The sequence below is a fragment of the Budorcas taxicolor genome, chromosome 19 (assembly GCF_023091745.1).
Source record: "Budorcas taxicolor isolate Tak-1 chromosome 19, Takin1.1, whole genome shotgun sequence".
In the NCBI taxonomy this organism is placed as follows: domain Eukaryota; kingdom Metazoa; phylum Chordata; class Mammalia; order Artiodactyla; family Bovidae; genus Budorcas; species Budorcas taxicolor.
This window is the reverse complement of record NC_068928.1, coordinates 34073094-34089854: the sequence shown is the minus strand read 5'-3', so window position 1 is coordinate 34089854 and position 16761 is coordinate 34073094. Positions and strand designations below refer to the sequence as shown.

At 57.5% G+C, this 16761-nt stretch overlaps 2 protein-coding genes across 5 annotated transcripts in view; one reads left to right on the top strand and one right to left on the bottom strand.

Annotated features, from left to right (window-relative positions):
* The first annotated feature begins 167 nt into the window (after positions 1-167).
* SMCR8 (SMCR8-C9orf72 complex subunit) lies at positions 168-9085 on the top strand. The gene is made up of 2 exons (XM_052657089.1): positions 168-2990; positions 5237-9085. The coding sequence occupies exons 1-2, from the start codon at positions 628-630 to the stop codon at positions 5688-5690; spliced, it is 2817 nt and encodes a 938-aa protein (XP_052513049.1). The 5' UTR covers positions 168-627; the 3' UTR covers positions 5691-9085.
* Positions 9005-16761, bottom strand: part of SHMT1 (serine hydroxymethyltransferase 1) — a 26756-nt gene continuing 18999 nt past the window's right edge. For 2 of the 4 annotated variants that reach the window (XM_052657090.1, XM_052657091.1), the window contains exons 4-12: positions 15231-15346; positions 14764-14924; positions 14295-14376; positions 13678-13890; positions 12605-12721; positions 11663-11785; positions 10672-10788; positions 10083-10193; positions 9005-9860 (exon numbers count right to left, since the gene is read on the bottom strand). In XM_052657090.1, the coding sequence (XP_052513050.1) occupies positions 9688-9860; positions 10083-10193; positions 10672-10788; positions 11663-11785; positions 12605-12721; positions 13678-13890; positions 14295-14376; positions 14764-14924; positions 15231-15346 (1213 nt within the window). In that variant the 3' untranslated portion in view covers positions 9005-9687. The remainder of the gene's footprint in view (positions 9861-10082; positions 10194-10671; positions 10789-11662; positions 11786-12604; positions 12722-13677; positions 13891-14294; positions 14377-14763; positions 14925-15230; positions 15347-16761) is intronic. The other 2 variants (XR_008200995.1, XM_052657092.1) reach the window with 2 other exon arrangements.

Sequence of the window (16761 nt, the reverse complement as noted above, 5' to 3'; positions counted from 1 at the left end):
ACTCCCAGGCCGCCCTGCGCGGCAGCCTCACTTCCCTGCCTTCCCGCTCCGCTCTCGGGAGACGCAGCTCTCCGGTTCGGAAGTTGACGCGGACGCTTCCGGGTCACGCGGCACGACAGCTCGAGTCATGTGATAGCAAGATGGCGGCGCCGCGGTAGCTGGATCCGGGTTGTGGCGTCCGAGGAGCCGTGACGGTTTCTGCTTTCGGGCCGTGGGAGTCGCCACGCTTGGCTGGTCCGTGCGGCAGCCCGTAGCCCCGCACTGGGCAACCGTCCAGAGGTGGGGCTGTTGCCGTGGCGGTGTGCTCGGGGGAGCGCCGGTGACCTCGCTGCGGGTGCCCTGCGCCCGCCGCGGTCGCGGGAGGAGGCGAAGGGCAACCAGTCTCCTGGGTCTTCCTGACCTGCGGAGTTCCTGAGGCCTCCGGAAGCCTTGAAGGAGCCACACCTTTGAGGGGCTGCGGGAGCTCGAACCTCCGGTTTATGACCGGCAGCCGCGGACTCCTGAGGGCGCAAAGAAGACTGCTCCGCAGGGACTTTGCTTCCTCCTCCAGAGGCCTGGCTCCCCCGCGTTGGCTGCCTCCGCATCTGTGCTACGTCCTCTCCATGTTCTTCCCATATACCTGGAAATATGATCAGCGCCCCTGACGTGGTGGCCTTCACCAAAGAGGACGAGTACGAGGAGGAGCCTTACAATGAGCCAGCACTGCCCGAGGAGTACTCGGTGCCGCTTTTTCCCTTTGCCAGCCAAGGAGCCAATCCATGGTCCAAACTGTCTGGGGCCAAGTTCTCTCGGGACTTCATCCTTATTTCCGAATTCTCTGAGCAGGTGGGACCCCAGCCCTTACTGACCATCCCCAATGACACCAAAGTTTTTGGTACTTTTGATCTCAATTACTTCTCTTTGCGGATCATGTCTGTGGATTACCAGGCGTCCTTCGTGGGGCATCCTCCTGGCTCTGCCTACCCCAAACTGAACTTCGTGGAGGACTCCAAGGTAGTGCTGGGAGACTCCAAGGAAGGGGCCTTTGCCTACGTGCACCATCTCACCCTGTACGACCTGGAGGCCCGCGGCTTTGTGAGACCCTTTTGTATGGCTTATATCTCGGCAGACCAGCACAAAATTATGCAGCAGTTCCAGGAGCTCTCAGCTGAATTTTCCAAAGCATCAGAGTGCTTGAAGACAGGCAACAGAAAGGCTTTTGCTGGAGAACTTGAAAAAAAACTGAAAGATTTAGATTACACCAGGACAGTGCTACACACGGAGACAGAGATCCAGAAGAAAGCTAACGACAAAGGCTTTTACTCATCTCAGGCCATCGAGAAGGCCAATGAACTGGCCAGCGTAGAGAAGTCCATCATCGAACATCAAGACCTTCTGAGGCAGATCCGCTCATACCCTCATCGCAAGTTGAGGGGGTCCAGTTTGTGTCCTAGGGAATCGGAGCACACCCAGGATCCACCCAGCCAGGCAGCCACTACCTCTGACCCTGAAGAGTCTGCTGACACCGACCATTATGCCTGCAGACCCTCCTACACCCCGAAACTCATCAAAGCAAAGTCCACCAAGTGTTTCGACAAGAAGCTCAAGACCTTGGAGGAGCTCTGTGACACTGAGTACTTCACCCAGACCCTGGCGCAGCTCCGCCATGTTGAGCACATGTTCAGAGGGGACCTTTGTTACCTCCTGACCAGTCAGATTGACAGAGCACTCCTGAAGCAGCAACACATCACCAGCTTCCTTTTTGAAGACTTGGTGGAGGTCGGCAACAGACCGGCTGAAAAACAGGAGAGCACAGTCTCTAAGCCCCATCACTACGGGCCACCTTCTGAGTCTCCAGAAGACTGTTTGGTTCCTCAAGTGTTAATCAGCGTAGGCTCCTACAAATCCAGCGTGGAGTCCGTGCTCATCAAGATGGAGCAGGACTTTGGGGATGAGGCATCAAGGGAAGCGGCGGTGATGGCATCGAGCAGTTTTGACCCCCAGGAGAACTTGGACTACCTGGAGATGGACATGAAAGGGAGCGTTAGTAGCGGAGAGAGCATCGAGGTTCTGGGCACAGAGAAACCCACCTCTGTGCTGTCGAAGTCTGAGAGCCAGTCCAGCCTCACAGTGCCCTTGAGCCCCCAGGTGGTCCGGAGCAAGGCGGTCAGCCACAGGACCATCAGCGGGGACAGCATCGAAGTCCTCAGCACCTGCCCCTCTGAGGCCCTCATCCCCGACGACTTCAAGGCCAGCTATCCAAGTGCCATTAACGAGGAGGCGTCCTACATAGAGAGTGGCCAGGGGGCCATCCACTTCCAGGCAGGCATCAGCCCACCAGAGCTGGGGGAGGCTGAGGAGGGCAGCTCAGGCCTCACTTCGCTACAGACAGATGCCTCCTGCTGCATCGGGAGGGAAGCTGGTGCTCTGCTGGTGCCACTCTCCACCCCAGGCCACACACACTCCGATGAGGATGGGGTCGTGAGTGTTCCCCCACAGCGCTACCGGCAGAAGGACCAAGGGTTCCACGTGGACTTCTCGGTGGAAAATGCCAGTCCTTCTTCTCGAGACAATAGTTGTGAAGGCTTCCCTACTTACGAGTTGGACCCGAGCCACCTGCTGACCAGGCTAGACGGCAGTAAGACCAGCCTAGATGACCACTCCGACGCTACCAGCTATGGGAGCAGCGTAGCCTCCACCAGCTCTGACAGGACTCCCTCCTCCATGCCTCCTGCTGGCCCCTCTTCCGAGAGGCACAAGAAGAGGGCAGGCCAGAACGCCTTAAAGTTCATCCGCCAGTACCCATTTGCCCACCCAGCCATCTACTCCCTGCTCAGCGGGAGGACGCTGGTGGTCCTGGGGGAAGAGGAGGCCATGGTCAGGAAGCTGGTGACTGCACTCTCCATCTTTGTCCCTGGCTACAGCCGCCATGGCAAACCCGTGAAGCACTGGCTCTCCTCCCCTTTGCACATCACGGACTTCCAGAAGTGGAAGCTTATTGGCCTGCAGAGGTAACTGGTCACGGGGTGGGACGGGCCCTGTCCATGAGAGATGAGGTGTCCGGTGGCCATCCCTTGGGGTGAGGTTCATGGGTCCTGTGGGGGCCCCCACACCAACTCACTGTGTCACTTTGGGCAGATCCTTTCCAAAGGGACTTCAGTTGCGAAGTGGTTCCCAACCCTGGTCTGTACCTTGTTGTATCAAAACTGTTGGGAGCATTTTCTAGAATCCCAGGCTCCTTGGCCCCACTTGCAGAGATTCTGATCAGGTTGGCTTGGGGTATGAAGTGGAGTTGCGTGGTTTGCAGCAAGGTTTGGGAATGACTGGACTTCTGGATCTCAGGTCCCTGCTGAGTCTCTAGTTCACACTCTGGTGTAAATGACTGAGGCGAGGTCTGGGTCTTAGGAGAGTAGCGGTGCTGGGAGAGGCAGCCTTCCTGGCTCCCCCTCCACTGTCCTGTCGGCTGCGGGAGCTGATTCCTCCGCCTCTTGAAAGCTTTCTGTCTCCACTTCACTCCCTTGTGCTTTAGCAGTTCCTTTTGGGGTTTTCCACTCTGTTTGTCTGGCTTGAGAGACTCCTGCCCTTGAGTGTGCTCTGGGCTCAGCCTCCGCCTCCTTGCTCCTCTACCCACACCTGCCTTTGCTCACCTGCGACATGCGGGCATTGAGAGGGGTGATAGCTGGAGTCCAGTCCCTGGACCATAGAGAAGGGTATGCTTGAGTTGCTCCCTTGCAGTGGGCACCCAGGCAGGGCCCTCCTCCCTTTTGGGGAAATAGGAGGGTTGTGTCACTGAGCAGTCATTTGCCAGATGTTTACTGAGGCTGTTAAGTGGCAGCCACTGTGCCCAAGGCTGGATTACAAATGTGTCCACAGTGGGGCGTCCCTGTGACAGGCTGCCCTGCTCCCACCCCAGCTGTGACCTCTCCGTGGGCTGGGTGTTGGGCCAATTGCGTCTGATCCCTGTCTGCTGCTCTGATGTCCCCATGGGGTGAACACCTGCCCTGAGGAAGGTAGGCTGGGCAGCAGGGGCGGAGCCAGGCCCTGGTCCGTGGCCTTGTAGCCATGGAGGGTCCCTCCAGGAAAGTGGGAGGCTCGTCAACAGTGACAGCTGAGACCTTGGAAGTTGTCTGATGACTCGTGCCGTGAGCCCTCCCTCCCAGAGTTCCTGAGTGCACAGGGCTTGAGAATTGGGACATGTGCCCCCAGAGGGTCCTGCTTGGGTGTGAGCCACAGTGGACAGGCTGGGGGCCTTGCCCTCCAGGGCACCTGTCGCTGGAGGGTTGACCGAAAGACCAGGAGGAGAGTGGGGACTGGCCTTGCTGCGGCTTCTCTAAAGGTGTCCCAGGCAGTGAGCAGCGATGAGGTGGGGGGCACTCTTAGGGGATGAACCAAGGCTAGGGCCGGGGGTCCTGCAGCTGCCCTTCAGAGCAGGAAAGGGCTGCCCCCTGGGATGCATGTTGAACCCTGGCCCCAGGGGTGCTTAGAGCTGAGGTGGGTGGTGAGCCAGGCCGGCAGGCAGGTTGGACACTGAGATAGGAGGCAGATCGAGGCCCCTGAGGGTCAGTGCTAGAGGGTCCAAGCAGAGGGTGCCTCTGTGTGTCCACTGGGCTTGGTCCCATGTGCTAAGTCAGTCTGGAATCTGAGAGCTGGACCCAGGACAGTCCCTACCCTCCCTCCCCTGGCACTCCTTCCCTCACTGACCGAACCCCCCCCACCTTCCCGCCTCTGACATGCAGGGTGGCACATGAGTTACAGATCCAAGTCTTCAGAAGCTCCTGGCACCACGCTGGTCAGCACCAGGCTGGGGGTAAGAGCCAGGCACTGTCCTGAGCACCCCGGACTTGGCCTCTGAGGTGACCCAGTAGCTAGGACCAGCATCTGCCTCACAGACAAGGCTCAGAAGTGAAGGAACTTGACCAGGTCACAGAGGAAGAAATGTGTGCACACGGGGGTCAGGGAGGCTGGGTGAGGTTTGAGTTGTCATAAGCCAAGCACAGCAGGAAGCTTGGCATGGCTGCAGGGGAGTCCCCAGGGAAGTAACAGCTGGGCCTCAGAGACCAGCAGAAAGCGGGTCATCAGAGCTTCATGGGCCACACTAGGATTTGACCTCCATTGTGAGGGCTGAGGAGCTGTGAAGATCGTCGTGACCACATTTGCCTTCCAGAGAGCACCAGCAAGTGGGGCTGGCCGGGGCCGGCCTCTTGAGAGGGGGCCCCACCCCAGCTTCTGCTCCCTGACCTTGATCTGTGTGTTTCAGGGTGGCATCCCCCTCCAGTGCCGGTGCCCTGCACGCCCTGAGCCGCTACAGCCGCTACACGAGCATCCTTGACCTGGACCGGAAGACCTTGCGCTGCCCACTGTACAGGGGCACCCTGGTGCCGCGGCTGGCAGACCACCGCACACACATCCGGCGGGGCAGCACCTACTTGCTGCACGTGCAGAGCATGCTCGCACAGCTGTGTGCCAAGGCCTTCCTCTACACCTTCTGCCATCACCTGCACCTGCCCACGCACGGTGGCGAGGCCCCAGAGCTGGCTGCCAGCCGCCAGGCCAGCTTCCTGCAGCTGACGCTGGGGCTAGTGCACGAGGATGTCAAGGTGGTGCGGTACCTGGCGGAGCTGCTGCGGCTGCACTACACGCAGGAGCCACGTGGGACCAGCCAGCCTGCCCTCAGGTTCGACTACGTGCCCAGCTTTCTGTACAAGATCTGAGTCCAGCCCACCTTGGTGACTGAGACCTGTGACCCAGGGTTGGGGAGGGGCTGGCGTGACTGAGCGGTCCTCTGAGCTGTTCAGACTCCTGCTGTTGTCAGCGGGAAGGACACCAAGGCAGCAGCCATGGTTCCCAGGTGCCTCTGGGCAAGGGTGGAGGGCCTGGCCCTCTGGCAGCGTTGCTTGGAGGAGAGTGGTTGGGGTCGGGCCCAGAGGCTGGGACAGAAGAGTCTCGGTGGTGGATTAGGGCAGCGGGGCAGAGCCCATGTGGAGGACCACGCTGGTTGCGGGCAGCTTCTCTGGACACTCACACAGGCAAGATCAGGGGGGCAGCTGTTGCCTGGAGGACACAGTGGGAAGCAGGATGAGGCCCTTCACTCGGCTTCGTGGAGCTGCCTACTCAGGGAGGCCCCTGAAGGCACCCTGCCCAGGCCTCACCTCCTGACCAGGCATGGAGGCGCCTGTCTCTGGGCTCCCCAGCTCAGCAGGAGTGAGCGGAGTCACTGGCACCCCATTTTCAGATCTGTTCTTGAGGGTGGGGAGCCCTGGAGACAAGGCCACGGGGTTCCTCAAGAAAGAACCAGCCCTGTCCACCCTTCCCTGGCCAGGTGATTCTACTGTTTTTTCAAAGGGTCTGCCGACAGGCTGAAGCTCAGTTGGCAGAGGTCACCCCAGGCCTCACACCCACAGCAAACCTTTGCAACCACTTCACTACCTCGTGGGGTGTCGCAGGCCTGGCGGCCGCTGGGTCCCACTCAACCAGCCACTAGGCTGGGGTCTCCAGGAAGGCTGTGTGGCAGTCTCAGTGATCTGCCTCAGGGCCCGTGCTGGCCTGGAGCATGGGCACCTTACGGCAGCTTGCTCTGCTGCACCACCCCCCAACCCCCCGCTGAGTCCCCCACACCTTCACCCACCAGGACCCCCGAGGCTCTGACAGTTACCCCTGATGTATATAGATGGATGGTTTTTGCAATCTTGAGACTTTCGTACCTTTTTTCCTTATGCCGTTTTTCCTGAAGTAGAGAGAACTCTTGGTGTTACTGCTTTACGTTTCCCCACATTGTGATAAACACAGCTGAACCAGCCACGGTGGTTGCTCCTGAGCGTGTGTGTGCAAGTCTGCTGGGGCAGCATCCGTGGTGTTGGCTCCGTGTCGCCTCAGTCCCGTGGCTTCTCCCTGCCTGGGCTTCTGCTCAGGGTCTCCATTCCTGCTGGAGGGCTGTGACTGAGGCCCCTCGGGGGCATTGTGTTGCCTTGTTTTCTTGGCTCTGTGTACCTGTGCTGTCACCTGTGTTCCCCCAGAGGTGTCTCCGGGGATGGCCCGGCAGCTTTTAAACGTGCAGTGTGGGCGCAGGCAGGAAGGCTGACTACCCGCTCCCCCTCCTCCTGTTCTGAGGCTACTTTGTTTCCAGGTAGGTGGCTGATTGTATCTACTTGGGCCTCCTGGGACACGAGCTTTTGTGACACCTTACATCCAGGGAAGATTGGCGGGCCATGGGTCCCCAGTGACCGGATACAAAGTGATCACTGGCCCACCTGTTTTGTTCCTGGGCCATCAGCACAGACTCAGCAGTTCACATCTCTTACTTGGGAAGCTGGGAGGGGCAGCAGGTCAGTCACACTGGCCTCCCTGAAGCAAAAGTCCAATTCTGGAGAGTATTTGTGCAGAAGCTACACCTTAAGTGGTCAGGAGACCCCCAGGGTGTGGAGGGCAAGCCTGGCTGGTGTAGAGCAGGCCTGGCCATGGGGCAGCCACAGAGTGGGCACCCGGGAGCCAGTCCCTTGAGCTGTGTCTTCACTGAGAAGTAGCCTTTGCTAACTAGTGGTTGAACTCCAACATTTAAATTTTGGTTAAAAGCCAGCACTGCAGTGTGGCTGTTTCACAGGCTGCCTTGATAGCAAGTATGTTTCTCTCTAGAGGATCTCGATTGGGAACCAGGCCCTCCCTCTCCTGCCATAGTTCCGGAACTTGCGCAGTGTCAGACGCACCCGCAGTCTGAGCAGCGGTAGCCTGTGCAGCAGCTCATCTTGTTTGCCCTGTAATAAGTGTTCAAACACCAAGACACTTAGGAAATCAGGGTGTCAGCACTCCTTCTTCAGTCCTGGTGCCACCTTGGAGGCCCAGGCACTGAAACCTTGAGGTTGGTTTCACCTTCACTTCCAGTCTGTTACATACACTGCGCCCCCCCAGTCCCCACCTTGTTAAAGCAGTCCAGGTTATGAAGAACCTGCTCAAGCTGGCAGTTAAGAGATTTCCAGAAGCTCCACACCCGCCGAACCCTTTTATAGCCCCTGGGGGTCTTGCTCCTTCAGTAGAATCTGATCCCGGGTCATTTCCCAGTTGGTTCTTAACATCTTGTTTTAGGTCAGTTACCATGTGCAGAGATTGTAAATTTCACCCCCAAACTAGTGACAAGTCACAGGAAGGCTGATAGATTCTCCCCTAAGTGCCAGCGCTGCTGCAGCTTGTGACACATCCCCGGAGGCCAAGCAGTCCAGATGACCCTGCACGCAGCTTGCCGCCCCGTCCCCAGCCTTATGTCGCCTGCCTGGCCAGCTTCTCCACTCAGTCCATGATGCTGCCGCTGCCACGTGGTCTCCACACAGATAGGAGCCCTCGGCTAGTGGACAGCCTTTCCCATCTCCCTGGAGGCTTGAGAAAGTGCCTTGGCTCGTGTTGTGAAGCAGACCAGCTGGCTTTCTGGCTTTTCCCCAGTGTTGTGATAGAAACTGCTAAAACTGGAATTTTTAAGAGACACGGCATTAACAGACTGCAAAAAGGAAAAGCATCAAATCTCTACTTCTGCCCAGAAGGAAAACCAGCTTCAGCTAGGGTTTGAGCACACTGGCCCTACCTGAGGAGGTTTGGTTACCACTGCTGTGGGGAGGAGGGAGCAGGCGTGTGGGGTGGGCGTGCGGCAGCCTGGGGACGCGCCTTTGTCTCAGGCTGGGCAGTGTGACAACCCCATAGCCTCCAGAGGTGGCGGCTGCCCTGCCCACTACGCTGGAGCCCCCACCCACGCTGCGTTCAGGCCACAGTGAGAAGCAGAGGGCATGACAAAGTCGCATTTGTCACTTTTTTAACGGCTATTCTATCATTGCATGTTCCTTGTCATATGTGAGCGTGGGTCCCCCCGGTGAGCTGTGGGCACTGCAGGGTGCGAGCGCACTGCACATGTGTGTGCCCACAGCTCTCAGTGTGGCTGCATCAGTTTAACCAGTCATGCCAAACAAATAGTATGAAAAGTGTACTTTTTAAGAAATTAATTTATTTGAGTTGAGATATTTTTGAAATATAAAAATTGGTTGTATTTTTTAAAACTATAATTCCTGTGGTTAAAAATTGACTGTGCTTATTAAAAATGGTCATCTATGTTTTGCACTTGAGATTTGTGGAAAATAAAGTTTCTCTGGGAAGGTGACCTCTGGTTTCCTGATCAGGGGAGGGAGATGGTCGTCTGGACCTTGCCCGTTCCAGACTGGGAGAGGAAACCACACACGTCCCCCGCCTCCCCAGGTGCGAGAGCCAGACTCCCACCTAGCTGGGTGGCACCCGAACAAAATCACCTGACTTGGGATTCTGGTTGAAAGCACAGGCCAGGATGCTCCCACCTTGCCCACATCAGAGCTGAGCCCTTGTCTGGCGTCATAGCAGCTTCTCCCAGCTGCAGCTCAGTGCTTCTGTTTGTCGCAGTGTCAGGAAGCCCAGGGGATCAAGAGGGGGGTAAAGGTCCCAGTGTCTTCCCAGCAGCTGTGCCCACACTCATCTGGATAATTAAGGTGGAATGGCTAAATTGTATTCCATTTTCCCATGATAACTATTTGCAGCTGCAAGAAAGTGAGGTTCAGATTTATACTCCTTCATAACTTGTCCCAGAAGCTTTAAATGTTGATTTGTGAAGAAGGTAAAAAAGGTACCAAATTCTGAAAAGAGGCCTCTGGGAGGGCCTGTGTGGGGCCCGCAGGGCGCTGGGTCCCTGGGCAGGCAGGCGCTCCTCTAGAAGCCAGGCAGGCCAGGCAGAGGGAATAGGGTGGCGAAGCTCTCCACCTCTGCTCTGAGGGCCTTCACGGCCCGCTGGTGCTCCTCAGCCCCTGCCAGCTTCTCCATGAACTCCTTCAGGGTGGCCTTCACCCCTACAGCGTCCTGGATCTGCAGGGTCAGCTCTATGCCTGTGCCAGCGAGAGACACCACTGCCCACGTGCCCAGCGGCCAGCCAACTGCTCTGCTGTTCAGGCCCCAGTGTGCCTCCCACCCACGCCTGCCACCCTCTCTGCCCACGTATTTTGCTGGGCGAGGCTCTGTCCCCTGGCCCATCACCGGCCCTGACGCAGAGCAGTCCTCCCCACCCCATCTCACAGCCCGACGTGGCCAGTAGCCATGCCTCCCCTCACCTCTGTGAATGAAATGGGCAACCTTTCGGAAATCTTCTTCCAAGAGCCCTCGGGAGGTCAGTGCTGGGGTCCCCAGGCGCAGCCCACTGGGCCGTAGTGCGCTTTTGTCACCTTCAAGATAAACGGGCTCTGTCCCCCACTGATCCCACTGAACCAAAAAGGGATGCATGGGCAAAAGGAATGGGCCTGAAGATACCAGCTCAAGCGGACACAGCTCAAGGGGGCCAGAGCGGAAGGCAGAAGCCAGGACGTGGAGCCAGGTGTCAGCTGCACTACTTTAAATACAAGGAAGTGACCTCCTGGACATGGTCCTTGCTCCTGACACCAGGCGTTCATGTCTGTATCTGAGATGCATCTCCCACATCTTATTCATGAGCCGCTGAGAAATCCAGTTTTCCAGAGGGCCCCCGCCTCCCGCACCCTCTCCTGCTCTATGCTGGGCAGAGTCAGTGTCTCATCAGAGGGGGCAGGTGGGGTGGAGTGGGGGGGGGGGGAGCCTGGCTCCTGTCCCACACAGCACATCTTGTCCCCAGAGCAAGTCACCATCAGTCCCAAGAGGTCCAGACAGGAGAGGACCAAGGATGCTCACCTGGGCAGGTATTCTTGTTGCAGGCGATGGAGCAGGCTTCCAGCACCTTCTCTGCCCTGCCGCCATCTGTGCCTTTGGAGCGGAGGTCCACGAGGATCAAGTGGTTGTCAGAACCCCCTGGAAACCAGGTGGGAGACATGGAAGGTGATCCTGTGCTGAGCACAGGGATCCCTCTTCCAAAGAAGTGGCAGGGTGCAAGGGGATTACAGCAGGTGAGGTCAGGAAGGTGACCCCACCACGTGTCCTGCAGGGCTGTCATCACCTGCTAAAGACCCAGGGCCTCAGGGTTTGAGATGAAGCACTGAGTAGTTTAGAAAGGGAACCTGAGGATGCAGAGGGGGCTGAGGGCATATGGCCAGCCCAGATGGCCCATGGCTGCATCCCAACCCACCAGCTCCTGGAAGCCTGTCGGGGTGACGACCCACCTTGGGAATTTCCCACTTGTCTCTAGATCCATCTTCAAGGCTCCCTCTAAGGGGCCTCAGGGCAGCAGGCAGGAGGCGATGGAGGTGCCAGGGTAACTGGCATGTCAGGTGCTTTACCCCTAATCCTGCCAAGGTGATTATATCTTCAAAGTGGTGTAGGTAAGGGTATGGAAGAACTTTCTGGAACAGCCCCTGGCCTCCCAGGCATCTCAAGCACCTGATCTTCACTGTGAATGAACCCTGCTTAATCCCCAGGCACTGACTTCAAAGATGCTCATGGCCTAAGCTGACCCTTGGCCCTCGACCCATCCTCCCAACCCTACCCTCACTGCCCCCAACTCCAGCAGTCATGTGGCTTTAGGAACCTCAGATGCCCATTTGTAAAACAAGACCGGTGATTCGCAAGGCTGTTTCAAGGTTCGAATCTAGAGGTCATGTGTCCAGAGCTGGGAAACCTGAGTCACCCCAGAGCTGTGGCCACCTGCCCAGGCCACGACCTACTGCCACACCCTGACGGAGATGGGATGAGGAGCAGGGCCACCCCATGGGCTCACTTCCTGCTGTACCTGTGACCACTCTGTAGCCCAGTCCCATCAAGGCCTCAGCCAGAGCCCTGCAGTTGGCCACAACCTGGCGCTGGTAGGCTCTGAACTCCGGAGTCATGGCCTGCTTCAGAGCAACCGCGACCCCTGGCAGAAGATGAAAGGCAGACCGTGAGTCAAAGAAACACCTGTTTCCACTCGGGCATCCAAGCTTCTCAGTGTCACCAAGGCAGGGTTACACCTCCTCCCGAATGATCCCATTTTAACCCTGCCGTTCCCTGGCTGGCTCTCCAGACCTCTCTGAGCAAGAGTTTTTCAGGCAGCCCCTGTCCAGCATGAAGTTCCAGGCTAAGATCGCCACGGGAGAGCTGCTCCCTGTCCCCAGCAAGGTGGATGTGGGACATGCTTCACTTAGCTGCCACTGCTTTGATGTGAAGTGAGGCAGCTTTCAGAGCAGAGGTGGGGAGAGGAGTGGCCAATCCACCAGGCTCCTCTGGATTTGTTCCATCCCAAGGGCTGCTTAAAGGGGCACCGAAGATGGAGGAGGATGCAAGCTACCTTCCCGAGTCCTGGCACATGAGCCTCCAGTCAGCATGTGGAAAGGGCTAGAGTGGCCAGTGGATGGGCACTCCACCATCTCAGAGCTGGGGCACCTGGGCGCTGAGCTGGGGGTGTAAAGGGAGCCAACCCGCCCAGCCCAAAACCTAAAACTCGCCCTTCACTGCTTCCTCCACATCCCTCCTTGCAAACACGGGTTGAAAGGGAAGTGACACCTTGACCCCAGCTCTTCCACCAACTGCTTTTCTCCAGAGATGGAGAAGTAACTCTGAGGTCATCACAGATTCTCTAAGGCTTGTGTACCACCAGAGAACTGCTTCTGCCTGGGGTTGGGTGGGGTCGTGAGCAAGGTGGGGATCAGGCTGCGGGGGGGTAAGAGCAGGGAAGCCATGGGGTAGGGTGCGTTACCAGCAATGGCGTGGTTGTGAGGTCCCCCTTGCAGGCCTGGGAACACAGCAGAGTTGATGAGCGACTCCAGGTTGTAGCGAGTCTCTTTGCCTGTCTTGGGGTCCACACTGTGCACTCCTGGATGAAGGACAACATGGGACATGGGACAGGCCGTCCCCTCTGTCTTCTCCCTGCCTGGACACAGACCCGGCTCATCCCCCACTCCTGGAGCTGACACTACGGACCAGGGAGGGTGCTTGCTCCTGAGGGGTTAGGGGAGGGGGAACCAAGCTTTAGAGATTAAAGGAAGGATGAAAATGTCCCTTCATCAAGACAGGAACAAGGAGTACACCTTGGGCAGTTTCTCAAAGAGCCGTCTAAGATAATGCCTCTGGAGATGGGGCTCACTCATCTCAGAAGCTTCCTTTCTGAGAAAAGTTAAGGATCAGGGATGGGAGCTGCCAGCATCTCCACTGAGCTTCTTGTGAGCCGGGAGCTGCTCTGAGCAGCTTCCCTAAACTCATTCATTTAATCCTCACAACAGCCATCCCAAGGGACAGGCGCTATTGCGATGATCTGGAGGTGAGGAAACAAGGCACAGAGGAGCTGCACAACTAGCCCAAGACCACACAGCGCTTCTGAGGCAGAGCCAGGCCCTGCTCTGCGACTGCGTCAGTCAAACATCACCAACATACAGCAGGGAAAACAAATGTCTCCCAGGTGGGTGGGAAAGGCTGCTGGCCTTGGAACGCTTAAAGCAGCTGGGGAGGGGCCTCCAAGGAGCAGCAGGGCCCTGGAGGCCCAGTGGGCAATGGTGTGTCCAGCCCTACCCAGGGGCTGGGAAAGGGGGTCTTGCAGGGGTCAAAAAGACTCGGTCCCCAGAGGGGGTTGTCTCTGTTGATGGAGCTTAGTCACTGGTACCATCAAGGGCTGAAGGACCGTGGGACCCTCATCTGGCATCTCGGGAACGGAAACCCCAAACAAAGGCTCCATCATCCAGACCCCTCCCCACCCTCCTGCCCCATGACCTGGACTGCTGTGCTCTCGCCCCCTGCTCTTCACGGGACCCTGACACCCCCCAGGGATAAGCGCACCCTTCCTGTAGAAGACCATGCCGGCGCGGCAGCCCCGCAGGGTCTTGTGGGTGGTGGTGGACACCACGTGGCAGTGCTCGAAGGGGGAAGGCACCACGCCGGCCGCCACCAGCCCGCTGATATGTGCCATGTCAGCCATGAGGTACGCCCCGTTGTCGTCAGCGATCTTGCGCAGCCGAGCGTAGTCCAGGTTCCGGGAGTAGCAGCTAGTCCCTGAGATGGCAAGGGTGATGTGCAGTCACCCTTGGAGAGACCTTGACTGGCAGTCAGCTCCAGTGCAGAGCAGAGCCCCGACCCTGCCCACCTGGGGTGCCTGCCTGAAAGCCAGGGCTGCTCCCTCTAAGGTTCGAGAAATCCCATCTGTGCCAAAGGCAACCCTGCCCTCTGCTCCTGTGTCACAGGGTCGGGGGGACAGGTTCCCCACTGTTACCACTCCAGCTCGACAGGGGCCAGTGTGTCCAGATGCTTCTGGAAAGCAGGGCAATACTAACAGCCCCGAGAGAGACGGAGATACTCAGACCCGAGCAGCCTGGCTGCACAGCAGAGCCTGCAGGGACCAGCATGTGGTGGAAGAGCACACCTCCCATGTGGGGGCTGGGGCCCTGCCCCGCTCTCACCTGCAATGATCAGCCTCGGGTGGAAGAGGCGGGCGTTCTCCTCCAGCTGGTCGTAGTTGATGTAGCCGGTATCGGGATTCACCTGTGGATGTCACGGAGACCAGGCTCACGCTGCTCCCTCCAGCCACACGGGCCACTCCACACGGGCCAGAGCACACCCATCTGTTGAGGGTAAGAGGACTCCCTCCCCTTGCCTAGACCCCTCTGCAGCCCTCACCCCTGACCAGGACTCGAGGGCAAGACAGGCACAAGTGTTTAAAACAGTTAGGTACATCACTCTCGGACAGGATGCCCTGGGGGGTTCCAGCGAGCCATGAACATCCAAGGGTCCCCAGAGCAGGGAGATGAGAGACAGTGATGACGAGACTTCCTGAGGTGCCTTGGAAATGAAGCTCCTTATCCCTACAGGCACGGCCAGTGAGGAAGCTTTGAGAATCAAGCCACAGAATGGAGACACACACACCCGTACCTTGTAAGGCATAGATTCAAAAAAGATGGACGTGGCAGAAATCTTCTTCTTATCAGTCATGAACCCATGGGTCAGGTGGCCCCCATCCGGCAGGTCCAGGCCCATGATGCGGCCATGGGGCTCCACCAGGGCCGTGTACACTGCGAAATTTGCTGGGGAGCCTGGAGTGGACAGACCCGAGAGGCACAATTACTCCTGCCCACAAGGCCATTGATCACAAGTGGCCGCAACAGCCTGGCTGCTGCCATGCCCTCTCCTGGACCCAGGTGCCCCTGAGTAAGTGGCAGGGACATTCAGAGATAGGGGTGGGGTACCCAGGAGGCATGCGTGCAGTAGGCAGTTGAGGGTGATGGGGGACCTCATCTCCCCCATCTGGCAGGGTGTCCTGCTTATACTCCCCTTTTCAGGGAGCCCCAGGACGCTGGCAGGAAGGGGACCACCTAGGCCTTTCTGGACCTGGCCATTACCTGAGTAAGGCTGGACGTTAACCCCCCAGCACTCGGGGTCCAGGCCATAGACCTGCAGCGCTCGCTTCTGACAGAGGACCTCTAGCTCATCGATGAACTCCGTCCCACCATAGTACCTGTGGAGGAAGGCGGGAGGTATAGGCCCACTGGCGCCACTTCTGCATGCAGGACAGAGGCCAGGCTCCTAGTGGGACGAAGGAGCAAGGGTGAGAACACGCACCCTGAACCAGGCCCAGGTGGCTGTGTCTCGCCATCCGTGGGGAGGTCTGACCCCACAACTCGGATGAACCCTGAGGACACTGTCACAGCCATGTGATGGCCTGTGCCAGCTGCCCAGGGATCAATTCATAGCATGTGGAGCAGGACAGTGGTTTCCAGGGGCTGGGAGAGGGAGTTACTGGTTTTGGGGGATTTACTTTGCATTTCTAATAAAATTTTATTTTTTGTTTAATAATTGCATATCACAATGTATCATGCACTTATGTTTTTTTTATTATTTGTGACTAGTTTTGGCCTGGGACGGAAGCCATGCTCTTCAAGTCGACTTGACCTGCCAGAAAATGGGTGCCCCTCTCTCCTGCCGTTGTTGTGGGAACAGAGCTGGGGGCAGGGGTGGTGTGCCACGGTCACCATGCCCTCAGTCCCAGCAAGAAGCAGTAAGACTGCAGCACCACATCTCTGGGAAGAGGCACCAAAGTATCTCCTCCAAGGTCAACTGGAAACACTGGGACCCCAGGCAGCCTGGGGTTTGAACACAAGCTGGGTGTCCCACAATTCCACCTGGTTCCCATACTGACCACCCAGAGTCAGTGCAGACCGACATGCTGAGGGCTCAGACCCACAAGACTGCCCCTCACTTCAGATGCCAAAGGCAAGTCCCTGGTCACTGGGCCACCAGCATTGCTGCCCCAGTTGGCTACAAATGACCCCCTCAGTTCCAGTAATTCACTTGAAAAACTGAAGACTCAGGAAAGCGCCTCACTCATGATCCCTGGTTTATTGTGAAGGACTCAATTTGTGAACAGGACAAGGTTCAGGAGGGCATGTGATCCTACAACCCCCTTCCAGGGGGATGGGTGTGGGGGTCCAAAAATTATGACCCTCTAATCAGTGTAGAATGGCAGGTGACCCTCCCTTTTCTATATCCTCTGGGACACAAGTTTTGCAATTTTGCAAAAACCACGTGTTAAATTCTGTCATCACCATCTCTGCCTGATGACAACTGTAAGAAACACAAATGAATATGACTTCTCCTGGTTCTCAAGAGGAGAAGCTGACTGAAATCTCTTGTAGGTAAACCCAGCATTTAAAACACTGACCCAGTTTCCAGTGTGGTGGGTCAGTCTCATCTTGGGGTCCCTGCTCACACAACCTTCCTCTGGAGGCTCAGCTGCAGCCAGCAGCTGCTCCTTCGGGCCTGGTTGTTATTCTAGAAAGGCCCAGGGGGACTGTGCAAGTGACCCCAAGTATCTTGCCCCCAGAACAGCGGTGCCACCACCCGCTAGGAATCGTTAAGAGAGGAGGAGACAGG

What these genes read in the sequence shown, in the direction of transcription:
- SMCR8 (XM_052657089.1), top strand. Translation starts at nt 628, where the DNA reads ATGATCAGCGCCCCTGACGTGGTGGCCTTCACCAAAGAGGACGAGTAC. An exon ending in AAGCTTATTGGCCTGCAGAG is followed by an intron (nt 2,991 to 5,236) that starts GTAACTGGTCAC and finishes TGTGTGTTTCAG; the next exon opens with GGTGGCATCCCCCTCCAGTG.